Below are 2,758 nucleotides of genomic sequence, written 5' to 3'. Positions count from 1 at the left end.
ACCAATAGTGTAACCTAAATTTATTTCTTTCTTTATACTAGTATATAAATTAAAGGGTGTATAAACCTCTAGCTTAACTTCAAATACATTTGAGGCGAAGCTTATTAAGTTCTTTATAATCCTCTCTTCTTTAATTTTTTTTTTGCCCTTCATTGTTTAAAGTTGTCCTGGAGCTTATGTTATGATGTTATACAGAGTACTAGAGTAGCATTAGTGAAGTCCTCCCTCCTCATCTTAAAAACCTCAAATCAACTTTTCTCGAATTAAACTAGTATTTAAGGTTTGTTATATTAACCGGTGCTTTTTCTATATGGCTGACCGCACCGTGTAGCCGGGGTTACTTGTTTAGGAGTTACTCAGTCGGTCAAGGGTTATATATTATGGGGTTACTCAGTCAGTGAGCGTGTTTTCGCTGGAATTACTTATTCACAGGTTACTTGTTTAGGGGTTACTCAGTCGGTCAAGGGTTACTTATTTTGGGGTTATTCAGTCAGTTAGCGTGTTTTTCGTGTGAAAGTAACCTCTAACCAAACAACCCTTGAGTCCTTGACCAACCAAGTAAACCCTGAATAAGTAACCTCTAACCAAGTAACCTCAGCCAGACGGTGTGACCAGCCACATGTTAAAATTTGTGTTTATAAATAAGATTGTTTTGTTTATAATTTTTTTATGTACATTTTTGTTCCTAACCAAACTTTAAATTTTTTTCATCCAGTGTGTGCCTACAATTCAATATGTGGAACTACTGCTACAAAATTGCGTCAATTCATGGATGGTCGATAGGAATCACTCATAGAAGCGTGAAAGTTGCTACATACATGTATACACCTAAGGCCTACTATGGTGATGATATATGTTTTAAAGAAAAGATAATCAAAATTTACCAATAGTTAAGCCCATTTCTGAACATTACATTAAGCCTAAGCACGAAGTTGAGGAGTCAAAACGGTACTACCACTTAGCTCCTCATGATCTCGTCTTGCTTCCAATACAAACCATACAATTTGGTCTCATGTTCAACAAACCATCACATAAAAATAATCAAGATTATTTTTCAATGCAATCGTTCATTCAAAGTCTAAAGAAATCTCTTTCTCTCACCCTCGTCCATTTCCACCCATTAGCAGGGCAACTTGTGACCGAAGTAGACAAAGACAAGCATCAAAGCCTAGTGTATGTAGATTGCAACAAAGGGCCTGGGGCTCGGTTCATCCACGCAACTTTAGATATGAACATTTACGATATCCTTTCACCTAAAGATGTCCCTTTGGTATTAGTTCAGTCATTTTTTGACCTTAATGAAGAGGTTGTGAGCTATGATGGGCGTTCAAGACCTTTGTTGTCGGTTCAAGTTACTGAGCTCTTGGACGGCATCTTCATTGCTTGTTCAGTAAACCATTGCATTACAGATGGTACTTCATACTGGCAGTTTTGGAGCATATGGTCCGAGATACATAGAGAAAACAATGAAAACCATAAAATCTGTGAGTCGCGTCTGCCTGTCTACACCCGATGGTATCCTGATGGGCGCGCTCCTGGCCCCTACCCTATTCCCTATACTCACCCACATGAATTTATAAAAAAATTTGAACCTCCTCAACTTAGTGATAGGATCTTTCATTTCTCATCCGAGTCTATAGCAAGGTTAAAAGTCATAGCAAACGAGGAAGGTGATGGCAAAAACATCTCTTCATTTCAGGCCTTATGTGCACTTGTTTGGAGGTCGATAGTCAGAGCAAACCGCGTACCTGATGATCAAGTTGTCTATAATAAGATAGTTGCAAATAGCCGGGAAAGAATAGATCCACCTTTACCAAAGTATTATTTTGGCAACTTTGTTCAGCATCTAACCACAAGGACTACAGCCGGTGAATTACTCGAAAATAACATAGGATGGGCAGCCTCATTGTTGCACCAGTCTGTGGTTAATCTGAATGACAAAACTGTTCGCGGCTTTGTTGATGAATGGTTGAAGTCTCCATACTTTTGTAATCACGCGGAGTTGCATAACTGTAATTGTATAACCGTAGGAAACTCGCCGAGATTTGACATCTATGGTAACGAGTTTGGGCTAGGGAAAGCAGTAGCTTTTCGCAGTGGACTTGGGAACAAAGATATTGGTTTGGTGTATGCTTGCCAAGGATGTAAAGGAGGTGGAAGTGTAGATATTGAGATATATTTGCCATCTGATTCGATGAATGCGCTCGAATTCGACAAGGAATTCATGGCCTTTGTCTCAACGCCATTGTAAAGACTAGAGATAGAGAATAAGATGCTAAGCCATACTACCAAAGATGTTCCAAAAACTAACCCATAGTATGGGATTTGTATTGATTGTTATACTTTTCATTTCTAGCAACTTCATATTAATGACTACACTATATTATTTAGGAAAGACCTACTATTATGATTTTATTTAACTAATAACCCCGTTTGATATAAGATCATACTTCCTCTGTTACAAATTAGATGAAACGTTTTGACTTTTGGCACTATTCATAAACTTTGCTTTGACTAATATTTGTGATTTATTGATATATATAGGGGAGGGATCCGGTGAGAATAGACCCATATGTAAGAATTCATACTTATATGAGAACTAATCTTAAATTTAGAACATGTGAGCAAAAATTTAAAATATACGAGTAGAAATTTAGAACATGTGACTCAAATTAAAATTTAGAACATATGAGTAATAATTCAGAACATCTATGTGAGTAATTTAGAACATCTAATTTAAGAATTAGAACATGTGAGT

At 37.0% G+C, this 2,758-nt stretch overlaps 1 protein-coding gene across 1 annotated transcript; it reads left to right on the top strand.

Moving 5' to 3' along the window:
• LOC145608921 (uncharacterized) lies at positions 1–2,429 on the top strand. Its single transcript, XM_081664504.1, has 2 exons — positions 1–280; positions 716–2,429. Exon 2 carries the CDS (start codon positions 1,013–1,015, stop codon positions 2,249–2,251), a length of 1,239 nt encoding a protein of 412 aa, XP_081520630.1. The 5' UTR covers positions 1–280; positions 716–1,012; the 3' UTR covers positions 2,252–2,429.
• The last annotated feature ends 329 nt before the right edge of the window (positions 2,430–2,758 follow it).

The sequence above is a fragment of the Chenopodium album genome, chromosome 23 (assembly GCF_948465745.1).
Source record: "Chenopodium album chromosome 23, dcCheAlbu1.1, whole genome shotgun sequence".
Classification (NCBI taxonomy): domain Eukaryota; kingdom Viridiplantae; phylum Streptophyta; class Magnoliopsida; order Caryophyllales; family Amaranthaceae; genus Chenopodium; species Chenopodium album.
Note: the sequence above shows the minus strand (reverse complement) of the source record. Positions and strands in the feature narration are given on the sequence as shown.